The 21,490-nt window shown below is 40.3% G+C and overlaps 1 protein-coding gene across 1 annotated transcript in view; it reads left to right on the top strand.

The window, feature by feature from the left end:
• INO80C (INO80 complex subunit C) overlaps window positions 1–19,217 on the top strand; it is a 35,088-nt gene extending 15,871 nt beyond the window's left edge. Inside the window, exons 2-5 of the mRNA XM_080340403.1 lie at window positions 8,368–8,478; window positions 11,439–11,550; window positions 13,284–13,351; window positions 18,320–19,217. Coding sequence (XP_080196529.1) covers window positions 8,368–8,478; window positions 11,439–11,550; window positions 13,284–13,351; window positions 18,320–18,451 — 423 coding nt within the window. The 3' untranslated portion in view covers window positions 18,452–19,217. The remainder of the gene's footprint in view (window positions 1–8,367; window positions 8,479–11,438; window positions 11,551–13,283; window positions 13,352–18,319) is intronic.
• Window positions 19,218–21,490: the final 2,273 nt, after the last annotated feature.

The raw sequence follows: 21,490 nt of genomic DNA, 5'->3' as shown, positions 1-21,490 counted from the left end.
TTTTCCGGGAGAGTTCTGTTTCTTCAGTCTTACATGATTATTGAGTCTTCAGTGAGTCTGATTTCTGAAATACACTGTGCTAATGATGTCAGTGATGAGAAATTTTTTAGCTGTCATTTTAACTTGAGGGTGAGCACGTCTAATTCTGACACCTTTCTATGTGAATTGTTCCCAGCAACACAGAGCTGCATTTTCTGCTTGCCAGAGTGTACGTGTTCACATTTAAATGGCTCCTGTTGTGTCATCACGCGAAGTTACACTAATTAAATATTCAGAATGTGCAAGAGCCTGTACCAGGCTTGTTATACTGTGCGGGCTAATATTTTAATCAAACAGCTCAATGTATGTTCCAGGATGAGCAATATTAGCAGGGACTGTGTTAAGTAGCTGACATTCAAAGTCTACTCCCAATTTTGAAGAGTCTGCTCATATCATTGCTGCTGTCATCTACTGACATTTGTGCTCTGTTTCCACATGACATTCTCACTCACAGTAATTGGCTGCTAGTGAAAATACAGATATTTTTCTATTTTAGAAATTATCATTTTCTTCCCTGGCTGGATGCTGCACTTTGTTAGGATGTCACAGGACTTAGCTAGGTAAGGTGATACAAGTTGGATATTGCTGCTTTAGAAGTAACCTTCTAGTGGAATAATTAGACAAATACCATTATTGAGGCTGAGTTAAAACAACGGTGTCAGTGAAATTAAGGATCTTATTGTGGTATTATTGTGATTATGCAAATCAGCTGCCAAAAGTAAGTTAAAATAACTGAAGCTGTTTATTGAGCTTCACATACAAAGATTGGAGACAAGTGGGTTCCTCGGCCAGCCAAATGCGGTGCTTGGGGCAAAGTTATCAGCAAGTGTGAGGGTTTGATTTAGAGCCAGATCCTTCTTATTACTTATTGTTCAATAGTGATGTACAACTCCCTAGTCACCACTTTAAGACAAAGACAGAATAACAGAAATGCTGAATGTAGAAACCAAACCAAACCAGAAAACTACATATGTAATCACCTTAATCTGCAATAGCTGTACTCAATATAGTGTTAAAACTGAATACCTAATGAATGGTTTGCAGAAAAAAACCCAGAGAAAATCAGTGCTTACACTATTGGTTTTGCTCACTTAAAACTCGAAGTTCCCTTTCTAGTTGTTACAGAATTTATGTGCGCACTTGTTTTGCTTTACCAACACAGTGTTCAGTTTACCTTGTACTTTTAAATTCTGTTTTACCATGTAAAAATGTCACAGCTAGTGAAAGTGGCCACTGACTATCATATTATACCTTCAGTGATGTGCATATCCATTTTTTTTCCTAAGCCATGAGATTCATGATATGCACTGATAGGATGCCAGAAGTGCACACATTTATATCTTTGACTTTTAGGTTTGATATTTTTTAATGTTTCTTATACTTTCTAAAAACCTATTAGTTTAAAATAATGAAAAAAATAGAGAATATACTCCCAAAGTAAGTAGATATTAGAAGATACTTCAGCATATATCAGTTATTTTATGCAGTTTTAATCCTTGCTGAGAAAAAAAAAAGAAAAGGAAAAGAAAAAGAAAGAATGATGATTCAGACAAGCACTTTCATAATAAGCTAATTCCACCCAGTATTTAGTCCCATCACAGCCACCCATCCCAAACCCCACAATGCTGATTCCACTTAGAAATAGCCAAAACAAAGAATTCAGCTTCCATGGTCTACAAATTTTGCTTCTCCTCTCCCTAAATAAAACCAGACAGATGGAGCAACCTTTGGAAATCATGTGAAAACCAATATATCTGCGGTAGGGAATTTGGAACAGAATATATTTAAAAAATTAATAAATCTACCAAAACTTAAGATTGAAACTGGTATTGGCAGCTTCCCAATGTGTGTTTTCTCTCAGTACAGACAGCATATACAGTATGGTCCAAACTAGGCTCATTCCTGGGGTTTGGCTTTATTCGAAAGAAACCAGTGTTAAGGTAGCAAAGCTTAGCTCAGGTCTCTTCCCCAGACTTGGCTGCTCTTACAACAAACCTCTGAGGACTCTTGAGTGTTTGCTGCTGGCCTTCTGCTCCCTCTTGAATTTTTGCTGTCTCCGAACCAAGTGAAGTCCTCGGCCAGCTTCTTCACTCGGTGACTGTCACCCAGTCCTAGTACATAATGGGGAGGACTGTGTCCCACCCAGCTGGGATGCACTGAATGCTCAATAGATGGTTTTGTGAGAAGAAAAGCAGAAAGGGAAGTGGCAGCCCTCATCATTGCTCCTGTCTGTCCCAGAAGGGATAGAGGTTGCCAACCTGTCACACTGTAGTTGTGGTTAGAATTCAGCTAAAGCACATAAACACAAATTTATAGAAGGAGTGAAATTGCACAAGTGGTCCTATAAGAAGCCTTTGACTTGCCGTCTACAACTTTTAGTACATGCTGTTCCAGTCAAGGTTTCTGTATCCCTGGCTAAGGAGAATACCGGAGGAAGAGGAGGAGGGAAGTAACATCATGGACCTCTGTGGAGGTTAACAGCCAAGAGAAGAATCGATGGGAAAGGATGAACATAGTTACTGATGGCTTAGCTTCAGTCTTTAGGTTTTTTTTTGTTATTTGGGAAAAAAAAAAAAACAACCTAGCATAAGCATGTTCAGCTGTACTGAAATCACACCTTCAGAATTTGCCAGTGCAACTGTACCCTGTAAATGTGAAGCCACTCCAAAGTCTTTGTAATAATCTTCAACAGCCTATGGAGGAATACAGACTGCTTAGTGACTATTTTAGCACAAATTCCTTGTAGCTGTAGTTACATAAACCACTGTTTAAAAGACACAGTTTAGTTATAAAGTGCCCATTAAAAGCTGCTTCACTGTCTCTCCTTGAAGTGCATATTGAGCTCCCCATAAAGGATATTTACGTTACAACATCAGTTAACAAGAAGCTGTAAGGAAGCTATCGAGAGATTCAGGCCATGGTTACACGTTCTAGCCCTACTGCAAAGCATCTGGGATTATCCTAGGGCACTGGGAGTGAGAGAGTTAGCTAAGAGACTGGCTGGGCAGGGAAAATGTGCTGGGGACTCGTTGTGAATTGTACAGGAAGGGGAAGTTGCCCTGGCCGTGACTGGGGGTGAGAGCACACATGGAACAGTTTGTGATCCTGGTGACAGGTGCTTCCTCACTGTGCTCACGAACCTAACATTGCTTCATAGCCCTACCAAGGGCATTTGAATTCATTCCTGTTTGTTTGCCCCAACACATGACGCTGAAGAATGAACTGTCTTCCAGCCTAAATGTCCAAGCAAGCAAGCACATTTGGGAGAGATTTGTTGGACTAATGTTAAAAATTAAAGATTACCTTCACTGTACAATAATTGTTCACTGAGGAATCTACAGGCTGTAAATAATGTTTTGTATTATCACTGTATTATTCACTTTCAGGAAACATGGCCTTTGTAGTACAAAGGTAGATCCATATTGGTTAAAATTAATTTGGCATCTCCCCCCTGCCATTAATAAAACAAACCTGAAACATTAAATGATATTTTTTATGCTTCAGATCCTGGCATTTTAAAGCATAGGCTGGACAGATTTGTAAATTGTTGAGGCACTTTCAGTTTGTGGCTATAAAACTGCTATCAGCTGAAAGTTCTGCAGAGTGCATGGAAAGAGTATTTCAAAGCTCCGTATTGCTGGAGTTCACTCCTCTGTGCAATAGCACATTATTCTGGAAGCAGTGCTTCTACTCCACTCTTTAATGTTCTTCCTGGAAGAAAGCATATTAGCTGAGTATCTCTCTTCCATAATGCTACTGCTATGGCTAAAAATCAGAGTTTTCATACAAGCAATGCTGAGTGAGGGAACTGCCATGCTTCTATAGGTGGAAGAAGGATGTTTATGTAATGTGGAAAAAGGGACAGACCACCTGGGAGGAGTATGAGGTAGTTGTTAGAGTATGCAGGGATGCGGTGAGTGAGGCCAAGTTCCACTTGGAATTAAATCTGGCCAAGGACATCAAGGACAACAAGAAGGGCTTCTTCCAGTACATCAGCAACAAAAGGAAGGTCAGGGAAAATGTAGGTCCGCTGCTGATTGGGGTGGGTGCCATGCTGATGGAGGATAGAAAGAAGGCAGAGTTACTGAATGCCGCCTTTGCTGCCATCTTGACTGCTAAAACCAGCCCTCAGGTATCCCAGACCCTTGGGGCAGGAGACAAAGTCTGGCAAAAGGAGGACTTACTCTTGGTTAAGGAAGATCAGGTTAGAGATCGTTTAGACAAACTGGACATCCACAAATCCATGGCCTCCAATGTGATGCACCCATGCATGCTGAGAGAGTTGGCAGATGTTATTGCTAATCCACTCTCCACCAGCTTTGAAAGGTCATTGAGAGCAGGAGGAGGACTGGAAGAAAGTCAGTGTCACTCCAGTCTGCACTCCAAAGTGCAAGAAGGATGACTCAGGAAACTACAGGCCAGTCAGCCTCACCTCCATCCCTGGAAATGTGATGGAACAACTCATTCTGGACGTCATCTCCAAGCATGTGGAGGAAAAGCAGGTTATCAGGAGTAGTCAGCATGGGTTCACCAAAGGGAAATCATGTTTGACCAATCTGATAGCCTTCTGTGATGGTATGACTGGCTGGGTAGATGAAGTGGACGTTGTCTACCTTGACTTCAGCAAGGCTTTCAATACTGTCTCTCACAGCCTCCTCATAGGCAAGCTCAGGAGGTGCGGGCTGGACGATGCACCATGAGATGGATCATGTACTGGCTGGATCACAGAGCTCAGAGCATTGTGATCAACGATGCAGAGTCTGGTTGGAGGCCTATAGTTAGTGGGGTTCCCCAGACATCGGTGTTAGGTCCAGTCCTGTTCAATCTGTTCATCAGTGACCTAGATGAGGGGACTGAGAGCACCCTCAGCAGGTTTCCTGATGATTTCAAACTGGGAGGAAAGGCTGACACACCAGAAGGCTATGCTGCCGTTCAGCGAGACCTGGACAGGCTGGAGGACTGGGCAAGAGAAGAACCTGATGAAATTCAACAAGGGCAAGTGCACCTGCACCTGGGAAGGAATAACCCCAAGCACTGGTGCAGATTAGGGGTGGACCTGCTGGAAAGCAGTGCTGCAGAGAGGGACGTGGGAGTTCTGGTTGACAACAGGTTGACCATGAGTCAACAATGTGCTCTTGTGGCCAAGAAGGCCAACGGTGTCCTGAAGTGCATTAGGAAAAGTGTGACCAGCAAGTCGAGGGAGGTTCTCCTCCCCCTCTGGTTAGGCCGCATCTGCAGTACTGTGTCCAGTTCTGGGCTCCCGCGTTTAAGAAGGACAGGGAATTACTGGAAAGAGTCCAGCAGAAGATGATTAGGGAACTGGAGCAGCTTTCTTATGAAGAGAGGCTGAGAGAGCTGGGTCTGTTCAGCCTGGAGAAGGCTGAGAGGTGATCTCATCAGTGTTTATAAATATCTCAGGGGTGGGTGTCAAGAGGAAGGGACCAGACTCTTTTCAGTGATGCCCAATGATAGCATGAGGGGCAACGGGCACAGACTAAGCACAGGAGGTTCCGTCTGAATATGAGGAGAAACTTCTTCCCAGTGAGGGTGCCAGAGCACTGGATCAGGCTGCCCAGGGAGATTGTGGAGTCTCCTTCTCTGGAGGCATTCAAAACCCGCTTGGAACATTCCTGTGCGATCCGCTTTAGGTGAACCTGCTTTAGCAGGTGGGTTGGACTAGATGATCTCCAGAGATCCCTTCCAACCCCAACCATTCTGTGATTCCATAGTGTGTCTTTATATCCATTCCCAGCATTTAACTGGGATCATAGTACTCAGTCTTATTTGCTTCCCAGTATATCACAGGCCTCTGAAATAATGGTATCAATTGCATGCTACTATGGTATGCAGGCTGCACACCAGCCTCTACCCTTTGCCTGGGAGAGGAAACCACTGCTCTCAAATTGTCCCTGACAGCTCCAGAAGCTCCTGCTGGCATTATGTCTCAGTGGGACTGGAGGATGGTTTGTGTGTCCATGTGGCCCAGAAAAGCGGCAGCTGCTGCTCCAGATCTGCTGCCTCCGCCACTGTGCAAGGGATACCGGCACAAATAAAAGTAACATCTGGCCTGTAACGTGAGTTATCCCGGCTCTTAGCAGCACTAATACCTGAAATCCCTTAGGGTTTGGTCCGGAAAAGAAACGACGTGTAGAATTTACATTCAGGAATTGTCCTGCCAGGAACAGTTCCTTACTTTCCTTCCCAATGCGCCAGCAAGATTAGCACTGAATCCACACAGAAAAACTCACTGAAGACAGTGAGTGTAATATGTAAATGCACCCAGCTGCAGAAATTAAGGACTACGTGTATAAGGAAACTTCTTCTCCCTTACTGTTTAACCATTTTTATTTGCTCTGTCTCAAAATACTAGATACTGTTTTGAGATGTTGTTGACATACTACTCAAAACCTGTTTCGTAAACAATAGACTCCTTTGCAGAAGATCACTGGAGGGGCAGAGGTGATGAAGTAATTATAAAAAGCTATAGAGTTGGACTTAAAACTGACCAAATGGTACCAAATAAAAGGCAAGAGCACTCTGAAGAATAACTGTAAGTGGTGATACCTCCACTTTGAGAATTTACACTGATAATAATCAGTATCAGAGATAATTTATGCATCAAAAATAATCTTGTTTCTTAAGCCTTGTCTTTCTCAAGATTAACTTTAATGTTTGCTGCTGAAATCCAAAGTACTGGAAGCATGCATGTGCAAGAATATGTTTTGAAACCTAGCAACTCATTGTATAAAGTGACTTAGGATTGCTGAAGGTATTTTCCTCTGCTCACTGTCACATAATGCACATGTTTCTAAACATCCATCTGCGTTTCTTCTGTTTCTCTGACAGTAAGTGCCTTTTAATTTTGTCCTCAGCAAGTGAAGAATCAAGTTTAAGCTATGGGCTTCAATGTTGCTTCTACTGATATTATTATGGTGGTATCCCCTGTCCGATGAGCTTACAGAGGACTGACTGTGGTTTTGGAAATAGATCATTTCTATTTATATATTTTATTTTAATAAGACTCTAGAAACATGACTATTTTACTTGAATGCTTCTTTATACCATACTTCGAATATTTAAGACCTCTCTTTGCTGTGTTAAAAACAGGCACTGTTGAATAGCTGATGTATTTCCCCAAAGAAGAGTTCAACTTGCATAGTTCCTAATCCTGTAATTACTTATGCATGTGGTTAAGAATACAAACACTTCCCTTGTAATCACATGGAGAAGACTGTGCTGAATCGTGGCCTTTCCTGTGTAGTCTCAGTTTCTAGAGGTACTCCCATAATTCACTAATAATAATGATCCTTTTTTCTCCTAGTTAAAAGAGTGTTGTATCAACACACAAGGCTTTACAGTGCAAATTTTCACAGGAAAACATATTTTTGTTCTAAGTATTATTTATCTGAAGGTACAGAAACATTTTAACTACCCATTCAGCAAATATTGATTTAGCTTTTAGCCAGGCTTTTTGTTCTTCAAGAAAAAAGAATCAAGGTGCGAAATCTTGTTGACTGAACTGCTGAACTAAAGGGCGAAATTCTCACTGGCTTCAGTATAGATCAGGATTTCACAAGGGGTGTTTATATATGTAGCATAGGCTGGTTCTGGTAGTGTGGAGACTTACAGGGTGTCCACAAAATAAAAAACAACATAAACCCAGCCATGCAGAACGATCAGAAATTGGTTAGACTGACACACAACTTTTTTAGCTTTCCAGTCACACACACAGATCTTCTCCAGCTGCTCTTCCTGCTAAATGTATAGACCATGAAGAAAAGCCTGGAAAACACCAACTAGTACCTATGTAGATTTTGTGAAGCTTGGGTATAAAAATAATATATATCATAAAATATTTTTTTTCTCAGTCCTTACTCAGGCACAATTGAAACCAAAGATGGAGAATAAACTGATTATTCAATTTTTCTTTAGAACCTTGAAATAAACCTTTTTATAAATTTTATATATTCCTGTTAATGCTCTAATACGGAACATTCTGACATAGATCCAATGTACATTTCTGCTGTTGTGGGTTTCACATGCTGTCTTGCACTTCACAGAGGTGGCGTTCATTAGTATTGAAATAAACCTGATGCAGTTTTTCCTCAGTAGGCTTTGGCCACTCTACTCCCCTTCTCCCATTTATGTGTCAGTTGTAAATTGCTGGACAAATACTCTGTTTCGTGCTTCCCTATCGCTGGCACGCAACATCTTTAAAGATTCAAAACAGATAGGAAGGCTAAAAAGACAACAGGTAGGTAATGCAGCTCTGTCTCCAGCGCAACTTGCTCAGAGTACCAAGCAGCAAGATTGTGTTTTTTTCTTCAGAGTGCAGGTGGAGAGGCCATGAATGAAAACAAATTTCTGAACACAGACTCCAGCACAGGCTCAGTGGAAACAACCGTCAAGCCGTTGCCATTTAAAGATCCAAACTTCATCGTAAGTATGTTCTTTTAACAATTCAAAATGCTCAACTCTCCCAATAAAACATTAACTAGGATTCTATTTAACCATATTGCTAATGTAAATATTAAGAAAATCAGCTTCTAACAGCCGAATAAAAGGTTGACAGTTTTTTCTGAAAAATTCACTTCAAGTGCATGGCACGGTATGGTCCAAAGTGCACACTGTATTATAGCGTGAAAATGGCACCAGTCCAGAGGCAGAACTGTTGTATTAAATCCTGGAACTGAGTCAGAAAACCTGCTAGATCAAGGTAAGTGCAAAAGTTTGGTGGTTTGGTATCTCACAAACTACCACAGCTGGAGGGGAGCAGTTAATCCCGCTGCGATTGTAGGAATGCCATCTCCCAGTTCCTAGCCAAGGCAGGCTGCAGGAAAGCAATTGAACTAGAAATCATTAGGAACTGCATTTTGCTCCTCTCCCGGTCCCTGAAACTCTTAACAAACCTGTGGTGTTCTGTTCTTCCAGTAATTACTGGGTTCAGAAGCAAACCTGTGCTCCCCACAGCCTGACCTGCCAGCATGCACAAGTCATGAAAGCTCTGACAGCTGACAAAATAAAGGCTGCCAAAACACGCTGAGCTTTAAATTGGGGGAGAAGGTGGAGGAAGACTACAGCTAGTAATGCTATCACTGCTGGGTTTGTTTTTAGTATCTTCTTATCTTGCTATGCCAGAGCCAACTCATTGGCACACTGTACAAATGCTTCCTAGACCAGCCAGACTGCTCAGACTGCTGGTCCTAAACCAGTACTTAGTAGGATTTCATTCCAGATTTCATTCTGTATGAATAAGATACATAAGATGCAATATCCCACAGCATAAAACCTGAGTAATCAGGCATCACACAGCTCACTGAGCACAGGTTTGTCAGGGGCTATCCAATTAATCTCTAGATATAGAGCAAGTAGCTCTATGTCTGCTTTGCAGACAACTTGTGTCAGGAGAGGGGCATTCAAAGGGCTGCATATTCTGCTCACTCTAGTCCTCCAGTGAGCACCAAGATCTTTGAGAAATGGAGCTTATTGGAAAAGCTCCCTTTGCTCCCAGGGGCATTCCATGTAGCTTCCATGTAGGATTTAAGTAGCCATGGGGCCTTGTGCTGACCCTTCAGTTCTTAGAGGGACATCACCATTTGCAAAGGGACAATACTAATGTCTTCATGCTTGAAATTATAATGAATGTACAGGGCCCTTGGTGACTGCTGCAGAAATAATAGGCAGTTACAATAAAAACATTTATGTTGTCCTCCTCAATACAGTCACTAATTTTGGAAGAAATGTATTGGGTTTTAGCTAGCTTTTTGTCAGTATGAACTGGTAGTAATGATCTGGATGACTTTTTGCATCCTTCCAGCCTAATTTGCCATATAAGGAAGAAAATATATGTCTATCTTTTATAAATATGCCCAAGATTGAACCATTAGCTCACTCCAGAGGATAAACTTAAAAGCAGAGAAGGAAGAAATTACCTTTTCCTAAACTTTCTGAACAGAATTTTTATCCTTTGGTGATGGAGAAGGGGAAGAAGACTTTCTGACAATCTTGTAGGGCAATGAGTAGCTCCAGTTTTCCCTGAACTTCACTAGTGCACAGGTATCATCTTGCTTCATTGGCATATGGCAGTTGTTGCCTTTTGATTGTAGGTATGTGAGGTGATACTCAGCCCCATTCCTAGGAGGCATACGTTAATGTAAACCCAATAGTTGCTTTTGAGAAAGCAGATTACTGAAAGAAAAAAAAAACAACAACATTTTGCAATGATTTGGGGGAAAAGTCATGTAAGGAATTTGCATTAGTAATACGGTAATATATCTGTTTTCATCTCATATTCAACCAGTCTCTATTTTACAATGATCTCTAGATTACCAAGGTGTTGCCCTCAGAGCAAATATTTGCATATATTTTCTGTATTGGATATCCATTGCCAAAACCCAGTATATCATCAGCTCATGAGCATCTTTTCTGCATATATTTTACATCTACAGAAAAAAAACCTTTGTCATTGTATCCTTCCTTCTATCATTCTCAGCAATTTAACAGGCTAATTTAGAAAGCAATCACAGCAGAAGTGAGTTTGCAGAGCTTTGCTGAGTTTTAGTGAGACTGATGTGGCAGGTAGTAATTATTAACAGAAATAACAACAACTCCCCAATTGTAAGAACATTTTCTTTTCTGAAGTAAAGCTGTAAATCTGTGTCCTTTGATCATTTAGAAGCAGCACAGTATGTTGTGCAGTTTCTGTCTCTGGAGGGACATAAATAAATTACTCTGTAGCAATCACATTTGATAACTGAAACTACTGTTATAGTACCTGTGGCAAGCTTTCCATTAGTGTACCTTTCAAAATGCAAAATTGTCTTGGCAGCCAACATTCTGTTTATTGTTCTTTTTCAATTCTTCTGTTTTCTAGCTTTTGGAAAAAAAAAAAAAGAAAATTTCCAGAAAGCTTCTCATCATATTCGTTACATTTTGCAAGATCAGTTGTGTTTTCTACAGTCACGGATAATTTATAAAAGAGCTAGAGCTGCACCTGTAATATGCCATAAAAAGGAAAGAGAAAATTTAGCCGTGTAATCACAATTTTAGACACAACTTCATAGTAATAAGTTCTAATATGATGGGAAGTACATACAGAATCCTGTAATCTCAGGCTAAACCTAACCACATTGATTTTCTATTTCCATGTAAAAAGCAGATTTTCATTTCCTTCAGTTAATCCTTAACATAGTAGCTTTGATACAGTCCAAAAAGCCTTGTTTTTCTTGCAGCCAAGATTAAAGTGTACAGTATATTAGCCTGCTGATGAAGTAAGTGAGGATAACAAATCATTCTTGACAGGATGAGACGTATCAGAAAGACTATGAAATAGAAGAGTCATGCTCTGAAATAGTATTCTTTATTTCTTTTTTCTCTAAACACCATATTTTTAATTCTAGCACTCCGGCATTGGTGGAGCAGCAGCTGGCAAGAAGAACAGAACTTGGAAGAACCTAAAACAGATTCTTGCTTCTGAAAGGGCATTGCCATGGCAACTAAATGATCCTAGCTGTAAGCTGCTTAGATGCTTTGCATGTATTTATAAATAATAAAATCCACACAAATAACTTTCTTTAAAACAAACCTACACTATTTCATCGGTGCAGGCAGCATCCTGCTTGAACAGGGTCCAGCAGTGCATTTAAGACTAGTCCAGTCACACTTGCTAGCCCTAGGTGGAAAGCAGAGAGAAGCAAATAATTTGGAGTATTGTGACAAAGTTCAAATACATTTGGGGAGAGAGTTTAATAAAGGAAATGTATTTATCCAAACCAGGTCAGAAACTCCTTATTCCCATCAGGTTTTTGTTGCTTCTTCACTGTTGATGAGCCTCCTCCTGTGCCTACAGCCCAAATGTCTCCTGACAGGTGGCTGCTGCTTGATTAGCTCTATTTGGACTATTTTCAAATAGATTCTGCTAAGCCACGTACCTGCAGTAGCTTAGACCTCAACCCGAGCTTCCTATCCAGCTCCTTATCCTAGATTCTTGGGAGATTTAAATCCTACATCCCCTATTTAGTTCAGCACAGCTGGAACTGTAGTATTAGGAGTCCTGATTAGCAGTCCTAGCTGGTGTGCATCTACAGACACACAGTTACAGCAGTGGTTTTAATCTAGATATAATTCAAGTCTACTCATGAAGTAGGATACTATTGAATGTAAAATAGCTGGAGGCAGAATGTGATCCTCAGATTTTCCTCAAGCAAGTGGAGGCATTTCGGAATTGAGCATATGCATATACTTTTTGTCAGGCTTGGTGCTTTATCCAAAAATAGCTTGCCATTTTTTGAAGTGTTTTAGACGCAACTGTTACAGAAAAATGCAGACTACTGTGTGTTCCTGGGTATTGTAACTGACGATCTGCTGATGCTGCTGTTTCTATTACATTCAGTTTGCAACAGTAAATTTACAGGATTTTTTTTTAAGAAGGTAGGAAAAGAAACTCAGTTGTGTATTTAAAACCAGCTGTTTGTGGCATTAGTTTATTTTGAATTATGAGATGATGAGTTAGAAATTTAATAGGCATGGAGCATTGGAATTGATTGTAGCATCTGAATGAGGTGCAAGGGAGATCAGGAAGGAGGAAAGAAATGAGTCAGAAACAAGATATTTTTGTAAACATCCAAAATTGGGGATTTAGCTACTTAAACATACCAACCATACCTTAAAAATGTTTATGAATGAGAGTTGCTATCTAAAGGGCACCAAGGAACAGCAATTTCCACCATTTAATTTAAACATTCAGACAATTTTCTAGGTCATTGACTAGGCTTTAAGTGGTACATGCTTAAAGATTTAACTGATTTAAAAGATTACTTTGCTTTTTTGGATTACAGTATTTCAGAGCTGCAATCTTGAGCAATGTTTTGTGGTCCTAACATGCAGCATGTGTATGATAATGCGTGTTCTTTGCAAATAACTGACTGTAAGGGAATTCATCAAGACTTGGAAGAAACTGACACATTTGGAATAGCTCTCACATTTTTCCTTTTGGGGAGGGCAGTTCTGCTTACTGAACTCGTATTAGAGAGATGAGCAGAGTCAGGCTGCTGTTTACAGTGTTAACAGGCCAAGTGTTTTCAGAGGTAATTCTGCTTAGAATTTCTTTGCCTTAGTGCTGCTAGTTAATAGAGACCTCAGAAAGTCAAGGGAGCATTTTAAAGAAGTATGGTAACCTATTTACATTTTGATTACGTTTTAAAATACATATAGCACGCTGAATTTATCCCTTTGTTTCTCTCTAGATTTTAATATTGATGCTCCTCCTTCCTTTAAGCCAGCCAAGAAATATTCGGACATTTCAGGACTTCCGGTAAGTGTGTTATTTTTCTTTTCAAAATTGGTGTCTCACTTTCCACAATGACATAAGGCTGGTGCATGCTTTTGTAAAACACCTACTTACTGAGGTTCCTGTGCTTAATAGTGGTCCAGTGATTTAGGGCCAAACCCCAAATACTGTCACTACATCACAAAATCCTTAGCTTGTTAATAGATTTCAGGACAGACTAAATACCTTGTCCTGCCAAGTGGCTCCTGTCCCACCGCTTTCCAAGTCCTAGAGTCTGCATTGGTCCCTGTAATTTGTGATTGTTTAGATTGTTACAGTGAAACCTGGTTGCCCAAAATTTCCGTGGCTGCTAATTTTTCAAGCTTTAACCACACAGAATGAAACTTCCTATGCTGAGTGTTTGTTTGAGGCTGATTTATTTCATGATATCTTTTAGGGAAAGTATCCAAAAGATGGCTCAGCAATTTCCAAGAATGAAATTAGGCAAAATTATATTGATTGGCCCAGGTTAACAAAACAAAAAACAAACAAACAAACAAAAAAACCTCAATCTGTTATAATTGCTTCCAAACTTTCCCTCAAAAAAATCAGCCTGAAATAGACACTTGGCCTGGACTTTTGGGAATTTCAAAAAGCCCTGTATCTCAGAGCTGGAACTTACAGTTTGGCAGATGTATTGCCTGTGTGTCACAGATGGTCTCTTTCACATGGTTTTGTTAAAGAAAAAATAAATAAATAAAACTAAACAAACAATGAAACAAACAAAACCAAAAAACACATACACAAAATAACCCACAAAAAACCCACAGCACCCCACATTTGACTTAGACACGGTTTGCACATGCTCCAAGAAGTCTTGGTGGTTACAATTTGGCACCTGAATTCCCCAGAGACTCTCTTGGCAAAAAACAGGAGTAAAGTAATTGAATTGTGCCCAACAAAAAATTTATATATGGTGCTGACACTGTTCATGTGTGACATGAATAATTTTACTTAAAACAAAACAGGTGTTAGTAACAGTGTTTCTCTTCACTTTTCACCTTTAGCCCCCAATGATTTATTTTGCAGAAGCCTGTGCATTTATTACAATTGAAATGAGGGGGAATGTTGTATTTTGGACTATAAAAAGGGTTAAGTAATGGTTACACTAAATAACTACAATAATGGAAACTTTGTAAAGTCAAAGAGCCTTAGATAGAATTTCTGTGTCCTTTCCCTCAGTTTAATCTGTTTCTCGTCTGTATGGCACTAGCCCACTTCACAGATTTGATATTACCTCATAGTGATGCCTATAAATATACACATTTGTTATGCTGATGCAGGTTAACAGAGCACCTTGCATTCTGTACACTGAATTAGGTAAAAGTCCCTGTTGGGAAAAAAAAAATGGGTGAGTGCTTAATTAAGGACCATCTTATAGTGGATATACAGTGCAAGGCATTGAAGAACAGCTATAGCACCAGCTGTAATCCTGGTATCCTAACATTTGAGTTCTTGATTTGGTAGCATATGTTTTATTCATTTTTAAGTAACACATTTAAATAAGGCAACTAGGGGGTGGCGTGTTTCCAGCACGATTTGGAAAGGGAGTAGGTTGCTGGGATTGAGGCTGGTAACCCTTGGTGTGCCAGAGGGAACGGGAAAGCAGCATCTTCCTTGCAGACGAGTGGGCAGACAGCAAATGGAAGAGACTGCTCACAAACCCAGGGATAATAATTCCCTCCAGCCAGGCAAACTTACTGTCTTGTAAGAGTATTGCTTTGATATAATAGCAACTTGTTTTCAGACAAGGAGCAGGGATCAGCTGAATAAGGAACTTTGCATAAGTACCCATCTCTATGGGTGCAGTGGATGGAGGAACGGGGGATAAGTGGACATGCGAAATAATAATGAGTAAATTTCACCAAAATAGCAAAAAGTCCCTACTGGGTCACTTAATGGTGTTCTTCTATTTCCTATCCTTTCCTTTTAGAGCTGCTTTGCAAGCATTAGTAGCATTTACACCAGGTGTTATTTGAGTAGCTGCGATGCCTCTGACAGGCTTCTGTGGGGCAGGAGGCACAAGGACACAGGTCCCTTTCACTGCCCCATCTCCAAGGAACCAAATAAAGCTTTCCAGTACTGGCCTTGAATGTATTTCAGAACTAGTCAGTCCTCGCACCTATAGTGAGAGGATGATGCAGGTTATAGATGGGAGTGAAGGCCGAGTCCCTACTACCAGCTAAGGGTCACTTTAGCCATAGGAGATAAAAATCTTCCTCTCAGTTCTTTGGTTCTTCCTTACCAGCTCCTCCTCTCCATCACCGATTTATGTACTCCAGCTATTCTAGCTTGGTATACGTACTCTCCCTTCTATATGAATCCATTCAGTGCTACTTTTGTTTCCTTTTGTTTCTTTTTGTTTTGTCTTTCCACTTTCTTTTTTCTTTCTTTTCTTTTCCTTAATTTGCCATCCTCTAATTTCATAATGAGTCAAGTTTCCTATTTTACCTGGCCTGCAAAGTTTCTCCAGACTGTGATAAAAATAACGCGTTTAAAAAAAAGTCTTTTTTTTTGGTTAAGATGTCTGAGACAGCGTGTCCTGTAAATTGCCAAGCTAGAAATGTTTCATAAGAAGCACTAAATACATTTTCAAGATAATTTCCTAGTAGGAAGATATGTAGGATAATAGAATATTTTAGAAATCTACTATAAGAATAATGTCCCTGTATTTTTTGTGTAAAGTCTGAAAGCGTTTATGTAAGAATATATTTTCAATGGCAATGCTGGATTCCCCATCGGGGTAAAAGAAAAACAGTAAAATAAATTCCTTAGCATTACCCATTTAGGAAAGAATTAAATGGTCTAGCAGGTAAAAAAACCCAAAAAAAACCAAAAAACCAAAAGATAAGTGTATTAAAACACTGTCATCAGTATACCCGCAGCTATATTAAATGCCACAATTAAATTCTACTGATCCTCTTCTCTTTCTGTGTGTAACACAAATGAAATTAAATATACAAATGGTCTAAGCAGATCAGCCAATTTATATATGTAAGGCAGCATACAAATCAAAAGCTATTATCTACTACATCTACAGTGCAGAATAAAACTATTAAACTATTATTTCCAAACTTCCAAGATGAGTATTTAGATATTTTAACATGTAAAACAGAGTAATTTGTTGTAAAGCAGATTAGAAACCTAACAAACAAAAAAACCAGAAACAAACAAACCTTCAAATGTTTATATTTCTCTTCCTTTTCTGAAAATGGATCAGCCTTGTTCCTACAGAAACAGATTGAGATAACTAGCTTATGGTATTTGAAGAACATGTATCTATGGCCTTTGACTTAGTTGCTAAACATGACAGAGTTTTTTCTTGACAAAATCACCTTCACTTTTCTAATCTGTTTTAGCTATTGCTGAAGTAGTGGTGAAGTTTGTTTTCAGGCTGAAGTCAAGGCACAAATGGGTAGTTATCATTAGTGTAAGCAAACACTGCAGCCTGATATGAAGTATCAGAATGGAGAAGAACTGCTATATTATTTTTAACCTAGATAGGTGCACAATACAAACTGCAGATATGGCTTGGCTAGTTTATTACAGAGTCATGCGCATTTGAAAAGCAGTCTACTTGCTAAGCTTGTTTTTGAAATAAAAAGAAATTTATACTGGCTGTAACAATGAAGTTACCACCGGGTATAAATTCACTTCTAATTTCCTAACTTTGCCATTTGTTTGAAAATGAATTGATAGCTCGATTGTTAGCTGACTACTTGTAATTTGTAAATTTGTAAAGAAACAAGCTACAAATAACACTTAATTTTCTGCTACGTCTTATCAGGCCAGACAGTTAGCTGGATTGTTACCATGGTCAACAGATCCTTTCCAACATAAAAATGGTAGAGGGCTATGCACTTCAGCAGTGTGGGTGGGGGAAATCCTTCAGCTCTCCCTGGCCTTTTTTAGCAGCAACGTCTTAAGCCAGAGGTGTCAAACTCATTTTTACGGGGGGGCCACATCAGTAACTACTCCTACATTTATACAGTCCTAAAATTACATTCGGCCATTTGAAGGCAACCGCCAGGCTGATGCGGCCCCCGCTGAAAATGAGTTTGACACCCCTGTTTAAGGAATCCCAGCTGCAAGCACCCCCCTGTTACAGAAAAGTACAGGAGACACTTCCAGGTCCTTGGTGGGCATTCCATAATCCCCTGCTGAATGGGTGGTGGGTGTCCTGGGGGCAGAAGGTGGAGAGGTGCCCCCCTGAAGCCTACCAGCTTCGAGCCCAGCCTCCTGTGCTGGCGCCCCAGCTCAGCCCAGCTCAAGGTTTCTGTAGCAACAGGGAAGGGGAGAGGATGGAAGGAACCTGGCACCGCTCCCAGGCACACAGGGGCAAATATAGCAGAGGAAACAAGCGTAGCCCGGGGTTAGCTGGCCAGGCTGCGCTCCTGAAAGCAGCATCTGTAGTAAAGCACGATGCTCAGTTCAAATTGCTTATCAGTCCAGCCACAGAACCATAAGCTGAGACTCCCTTGCTCTAACAACTGCTTTAAAGTAAATTAAAAGCTGAGTTCTATGGAGGAAGAGAAAATCAGTCCAAAGCTATCAGAGCACCCATAATTCAGCCTCTTTGTGGATAATTTATTGGCAGCAGCCTGACTCCTTGGAGAGCTGCCTTGTGAGAGACTGCGCAAGGCACAGAGTTGCTAGGGCAAGTTTAGAGAGTTGAGGAATTTCTTTTGCACTGCGTTTTGTATGAAACTATTTCAGCCCTCTGTTATGTTTAATGCATTTCTAATGTGATTTTATAGAGGTCTGTTAATGTCTTGAAAGTTCTGACATGAGGAGAAAGAAAAAGGTACAAACTTTTAGTTACATGGTAGAACAGCAGTGCTGTTACTGGGCAAAAAAAATCAGTATTTTGTGGTCTTGTAATTAGACATTTTTCTTAGTATTCTGTTTCGAGCTGTTCTTTTAATAGCATCTCTGCCATTGTTCCTTTTTCAGGCAAATTACACAGATCCCCAGAGCAAGCTACGATTTAGCACTATTGAAGAATTTGCCTATATTCGGATGCTCCCTTCAGATGTGGTTACAGGATACCTGGCTCTAAGGAAAGCAACAAGTATTGTTTCCTGAAGAGACCAAAGATTATGTATGCTGCTTATGAACAGCGCTAATTTTGAGAATCGCGATGGCAGCTGATTGTGGGACTGAGGTTCCTTAAAACTGTCCATGGACATGTACATCTGGAAGTAGTTGATGATACATGGATTTCAAGAACATATGGATTTAATTTTGATAAATGCTGATATTTGTTAGTTTGCCAATTTGTAGGCAATTTGGTTTGGTGAACAGAATAACTTAGACCGTAAGGATACGTATCTGCACCCTAATGTCTGAGTTATATTAATTTCTGTGCAGACAGAATTTCATCCCCACCCTGTATATATGTTATATACTGCTTTGGCTCAGAAGAAACAGTCATTTGAATTAAGGGAAAGGTACCAAGATATCCCAACTTCTAAACCTGCCTTGCCAGATGTGCTTGCCACTTGGCTATGAAGAAGTTTGTTCCATCTGTAAAATGAAGCTAAAATACCCAGCAAGTGCTGCTGTTGTGAGGACTGTTAATGGTACTGAGCACTGTGGAAATGAACAGCTTCACACAAATATTTGCATTGAAGAACTGTCAGCATAAGTAAAGTTGGACTCAGGCTTGTTTTTAAAATATCCTAATGAATATGCGTAACATGATCAAATCACCAGGCAACTCTTAACCACGACACTTTGTAGTTTTTGAGTGCTTCATTTCCCAACCTGATTATTCTTCTACCTTTCCTAGTTAGTACAATATTAGTACAAAAAAGTACTGATATCCCAGATTTTTTAAAAACAGTGCTAAAAAAGCTGTTTGGTGGTGTTCTTATGCTCAGATGGTCTTCAGCAAGGCGAGACCTCCTGCATCAGGAGACTGACCTTTGCACAATGAAGTACCAGGAGGATAACAGATAGCAACTGAATGTTGTCACCCTTTAGAGGAAGGAGACTGATGGAGAGTTTGGACTCTTGCTGGGTTGGGCTGACAGGTACATGCCAGCTTTGGAATGACCATGATTTCCTGAAACTAAGTCTAGGGGAAAGGGGGCGGAGGGTTTTCTGCACATTCTTTCTTGTTGTCCTCTTTCTTATGACAAGCTGCTGATTTGTTGCCTTCCCACTTGTGCATCTTTTTCCCAGCCTTAGACCAAGTTTCAGTCAGGACTTCCAAGTTCCTGCTCAGCCATTTGTGGCCTCCAACCACACAGCCTTCATGCCCATAGGCTGCCAGCTGCCCCGTGGCAGTGGCACTTACCTTCCTGAGCTCTCTGAGCCGGTGGATGTCAGCCAGAAAGGCTGCTAGGAAAGTTACGGCTTGCTGTGGAAATGCTCTCTTCCCATGTGCAAAATTGCTGAGGGGAAGACTTGCCCCATACCTTGTTAGTCCTGGACTGCCCAGGTCACTGAGGAGGTGAGACACTCGTTACAGATCAGCGGTCCTGTTCCACCCAAGCTCCATCGTGGACATCGGGACCTAGTGCAAGGCACCTCCTCTCTCTGGCTGCGCAAGCTGAATGGAGTGGTGACTAGTTAGTGTCTGAGCTACACCTTGAATGCACATTTCTATAGACATGGTAATTATTAGAACAGATTTTTTTTCTAATTAAAAGAATAAATATGCAGAGTGTTATTAAGGCTAGTTTAATTTCAACTCCAAAACAGGAAAAACAATAATGGGACATACTATTTAATGAAAGTCTGTGGGACTTGTTCCTCAGTTTTTTGTGTTCTAATATTTACAAAAGCAAATTAATTTTAAAAAGTATTTGACATGCTTACAATAGATCCTTCAAAGCCCAAGATACCAGATAATGCTACAACTGTATCACAAACCAAAAAAGAATAAGACAGCATATCTCTCTTCATGCCAGTAAACATCCAAGCCACATTTTCTTTGTATCTGAATTTTAAACTTACTTTATGTACTGAAGATGTGTGTATATGATAAGCTTAACACTGATATGAAAAGAAAACACATAGAACTGCTCTAAGATCATTTGTGCTTTAAATAAGCAGACAGCAGCTCAGAAAATTGTATTTCACCAGCTTGTTCTCTCCCACAAATATTTTTAACATTATTGGGGAACAACTGTTTAGGAACCCAGGCTCCCTCACCATCAGAAGTGCTCCATACACTCGTGTGCTGTATATTAAGATGTTGCTTCTCAGCTACGTTCTACCACCATGCAGTGTTTGTGCATTCTATTTTTAAAACCTAAGTGTTTTACTGAATAAATCAGCATCAGGAAAGTAAATACAGTTTAGATTTGGCAAAAAAAAAATCGTGCCTCTTCTCTCAGTGCTCTCTATCCATCCCATGGCTGCTAGATTCTCTTTCCTTCCTTATTTCACCCTTCTGTAGTCACTAGCCCTTTTTTTCCTGGTCGGCGGTATCTCGTTTTTGCTCATTAGGCTGTGCAGCGGTCAAGCCAAGAGTGATGAGTCAGCCACCAGCACTGTGCAGCATTACATTGATCAACAACAGTTTACTATGCAGAACAGTCAAAACGAATTTGTTTTAGCAGGAAGCTGAAGACAGAAAAGATCTAGCAGCCAACATATACAACACCATTCAGTCCAACTAGGTTCTTTTTTGGGAACAGCCTGTGGCCCTGCTGCTCTCATCAATGCCTTCTATGAGAGAACTGAGCAATACCTAGCTTGCTGCGTGTAAGAGAAAATACGCATGAGTGAAGAGCTAGTCTGTGGCATGGACTAGTTTTATTGCCAGTTTTAGAAGAAGTGAAAAATTGCAGAGTACATTTATATTTAAAGTAGGTATGGGGTGTTATCTCAACAAACAACTTTAATTTAAACCGCAAAGAGGACAAAAGAAAGGCATTTGAAAAGCAAAGCAGCAATGAATACCATTTCAGACTTGGGGATAATGCATTTTGACTGATAGGACTGCCACATCTGTAAAGCGGAAAGCCAGCACTCAGGTTAAGGACTAATTTGTTCAAGTACAACCGTTACTGTCTGTGAAGCATCACCTGAATGCACTATTTCATACAGACCACGGATGGCTTCAACCTCACATGCGCTTGCATTAGTATGTTGCCCTGTCATCCCCCTCCA

Source organism: Nesoenas mayeri, assembly GCF_963082525.1.
Source record: "Nesoenas mayeri genome assembly, chromosome: 2".
NCBI lineage: Eukaryota > Metazoa > Chordata > Aves > Columbiformes > Columbidae > Nesoenas > Nesoenas mayeri.
The sequence above is the reverse complement of the archived record's forward strand: the minus strand, read 5'-3'. Positions and strand labels throughout refer to the sequence as shown.